At 37.9% G+C, this 3,606-nt stretch overlaps 1 protein-coding gene across 1 annotated transcript; it reads right to left on the bottom strand.

The window, feature by feature from the left end:
• Nucleotides 1-229: 229 nt before the first annotated feature.
• Nucleotides 230-2,580, bottom strand: LOC146002039 (endocuticle structural glycoprotein SgAbd-8-like). The gene is made up of 2 exons (XM_083139752.1): nucleotides 2,458-2,580; nucleotides 230-693 (listed from the first exon to the last, which is right to left on the bottom strand). Exons 1-2 carry the CDS (start codon nucleotides 2,490-2,492, stop codon nucleotides 417-419), a joined length of 312 nt encoding a protein of 103 aa, XP_082995878.1. The 5' UTR covers nucleotides 2,493-2,580; the 3' UTR covers nucleotides 230-416.
• Between the last annotated feature and the right edge of the window lie 1,026 nt (nucleotides 2,581-3,606).

The raw sequence follows: 3,606 nt of genomic DNA, 5'->3' as shown, positions 1-3,606 counted from the left end.
TACATGTGTAGCTTTTACATTTTCTTGTTTTATATCACTTACTTTTATTCGTATATTTTCAAGAGGATTGGAACATGGGACAACTAGCGTAGTGAAGTGTTTATTGTAACATTGCTACTCTGATTTATATTAATTATTTGTCCATGAAAGATTAATAATAAAATACGTTATAAATAATTGTGAATACGACATATGTTTCAGAATTGCATATAATGTATTTATTGTCTATAAATAAATAGTCGAAGTCACTAAGAGTACATAAACGCTTAAAAGCAAAGCAGTTTGAACAAGTTAATTAAATCTTAATCAAGCCCTTAAGCTACTAAAAGGTAGCAAAGTCTGGTAAATCACTGGATTCATTTTGGTATGAAGCAAACGGAGTTCCGTCTCAGTACTGATTGTATTGAGATCTGCCTTTAGAATCCTTTAATGAAAGGTTCCTCCGTTTTGGGTAAGGACGCAAGGTAATCCAGCGCCTTCTGTATGAGCGGAGGGATGGTAGGGGGTGTGGGGAGATGCTCCCCTTGTGGTTGGAATCCCTGGTCGTCTGCGATGTACGTGAGAGCTATGAGGCTTCCGTCAGGCGCCGTGTAGGAGAACGACCCTTCTGCGACTTGCGCTTCTATCTCCGGGTCGCCTAGATTCTTCAGGTATCCAGACTCCTCTGCTCGTATGCCGTTCGCCGTTTCGTAGCTGAAAGACAGAATACATTATATTTTTGCAGTTGGCTTCACTGTTTATTTGTTTCCAGTAACAGGAATAAACGAGAAGAAGATGCGTTTCCTTGTACTTGTATATATCAAAGTTCATGGCAGGGTTGATAATGGTCCACGAATCCATAAATTCTAGTGGGTTACATTGAATTCCGCTGCAGACCGGAACATTTATTTCCCCGCGTAATTTAAATTAGGTACAAGTTGCGTTTTGTGTGATTGAAAAAGGTTCCTGGACCGTCTTTAAATTCATCCGGAAAAAAAGGTTCCTGGACCGAATTGAAATAACTTTAAACATAAAAAGGATCTTCGCGGCCTGGAACCCATTTACACTTGCTGATCTTCTCTTCCGGACCGGAATTGAATTTATTTACAATTCCTTGGCCTTTAATCCCACCAACCCTGGGATTGTGAAAAATGCAGGAAACCCATATATTCTGATGGGTTCTCTTGGGTTCCGTAAAAGGATCGGAACCTATTTTTATCGCACAATTTAAATTTGGTACATACAAGTTGCGTAATTTTTTCATTTCAATACGGAACATGGACCTTATTTAAACATATCCGGAAAGTTTCCTGTACCGCATTTAAATTCACCCGGAAGAAATGTTCCTTAATCGAACACGTTGACTGCCATGAGACCCAAAAGTGGGTCTCAAGTATCGTCATTCATGAAGCCGTGATACCCACTTGTGTGTCTCAGCTCAGCAATTGCTTCAGGCCGCGATACCCCTATATGGGTTTCACTTGTCATTTGCTAACATGATCAAAGATATTGTTTTGGCTCCAGAATGTTACACTATACTCGTAGCCTGGTCCTAGATAACAACAGGCCATTACAACAATGGCGTACAAATGGCCGTAACATTGTAGTAATAAACCTAGTGTTCTGTAATTATTTATGATGACTTTATTTTGTTGATTTTACAACAATCGATGCATTTTTTAATGCATCGTTGTTTGACATTTGCTGTATTTCAGGCAAGAATTAAACAAAGAAGGAGAAAATAAAGGAAGAAGAAGAAATTAAGACTATATTCAGTGTGATTGAACGTGTAGATTGCATTTCGTGCAACATTTTATGGAAGAAGCACTTCTGTTGTATGTTCTGTTGACGAAGTATGACCAAGAAACAGAAAATATGCGTCCAACGCTGGACGAGCTTGATAGTTCAAGTGATTGAAGTTCGTTATTTGAAGAAAGAAGGTCATTTACCAAAAAGAAGTGAGACACCGAAATGTGTCTCATGGCCCTCTGATCAAAATTCTCCAGGCCACGATACCCAAAATTGGGTCTCAAATTTAAATTGAATTTTCAACAGTTTTTTGGATTGTTTTGAAATTTCTTATGCTTCACAGATCTAATGACACCAACTTGATCCATTTTCACATTATTTTTTTTTTACTTGGCCGCACCATGTAATTCAGACAATCTGGCCTTGGCACACAACGTGATTCAATGAAAATAAGTTCCTGGACCGAGAGAGAAATAGATAAACAAAGAGAGAAGAGAGAAGTAAACAGAGAGGGAGGAATGCAAAGAGAGAGAAAGAGGGATAGAAAAGGAAAAAGGGAGAGTGAAAAGAACAGAGAAAAAGAGTTTGTGTGTGTGTGTGTGTGTGTGAGAGAGAGAGAGAGAGAGAGAGAGAGTAAAAATTTAGTAGAGAGAAGAAAGGGAGAGTGATATAGAGAAATAGATGGAGATAAAGAAAGAAAAAGAAAAGATCAGGAAGAAAAGTACTAACCTGGGAATTTCATCCAAAATAAATTGAAACGTCATGCAACCAACCTGAGAGAAATTAATCTACTCTTCCTTGCCAGATAACATTGACCGACTTCATCGCAGTTTTATGGTGTTCCCGAACCTCCTCTTGCCTTTGAGTGTGTTTCGACATTTGCTACATCACAGTTGCCATAACGACCGACCTTCGTTTCCATAATCGCAATAAAGGACGAGTACTTTACACCCGACAACAATCACTTCCTTATTCTATAGACGAACATGCAATAACATTTTCTACTGTTGCTATAAGGCAAGAATTACTCTCCAACCTTACCTGTCAATAAGAATATTTCCTTGTAAACTGATTGCATGCCATATATCACTTAAAAACAAGTTTCCAAAATTGTGGTATTATATTATGCATTTTCTTAACTTGTAAACCGATCAGAAAATGTCTTGGGAACATTCCATTGACACACTGACTATATTTTTGACATTAAAGTAACTATTCTACTGATAGTTAAGCAACATTATTCTTACCGTTTCTGTGCAATGAAATATGAAATTTAACACTGTTGATTAAACATAGCTATCCTTAAAATACTTCCCCATATATTTAGCTACAAGTGAACAATTTTATATCACGCGTGGGACAGGCGAAACACCACTTAATAAGTTTATTTTAATTTCTGTGAATTATCAAATTACGAGGGTCACTATTTATATTTTGAGCCTAACACTGAAAAAACAGGAATTTGGCATTGAAAACTGCTTTATTGTTTTTCGAAGTATTCTCCTTTATGGTCAATACACTTTTTCATTCGTTCGAACCATTTGTCAAAGCAGTTTTTCCAATCTTCTTGAGACACCTCCATAATATGGTTTTTGAACGCATCAACGCCGTCTTCCGCCGACGAACATCGTTGTCCACGCAATTTATTCTTGACATTCCGGAACAAGAAGAAGTCATTGGGTGCGGATGACCCATCAATTCGATTTTTTGACTGTTCATAAAGTCGGTTGTTAGACGAGATGTGTGACAGCTGGCATTGTCTTGATGAAGAATGATCCGACGGCGTTTGTTTGTTTTGCGTATTTGACCGAAGACCTCTGGCAAACAAATTGTTGTGTACCATTCAGAGTTGACCGTTCTACGTTCCTCTAAAGGCAC

Source organism: Lepisma saccharinum, chromosome 18 (assembly GCF_977018435.1).
Source record: "Lepisma saccharinum chromosome 18, izLepSacc3.1, whole genome shotgun sequence".
NCBI classification, from domain to species: domain Eukaryota; kingdom Metazoa; phylum Arthropoda; class Insecta; order Zygentoma; family Lepismatidae; genus Lepisma; species Lepisma saccharinum.
This window is presented reverse-complemented; position numbering and strand designations above follow the sequence as displayed.

Coding starts and splice junctions, on each gene's coding strand:
- LOC146002039 (XM_083139752.1), bottom strand. CDS start 2,492: ATGACGTTTCAATTTATTTTGGATGAAATTCCCAG. Junction 694..2,457: donor ATTTTGGATGAAATTCCCAG/GTTAGTACTTTT, acceptor TCTGTCTTTCAG/CTACGAAACGGCGAACGGCA.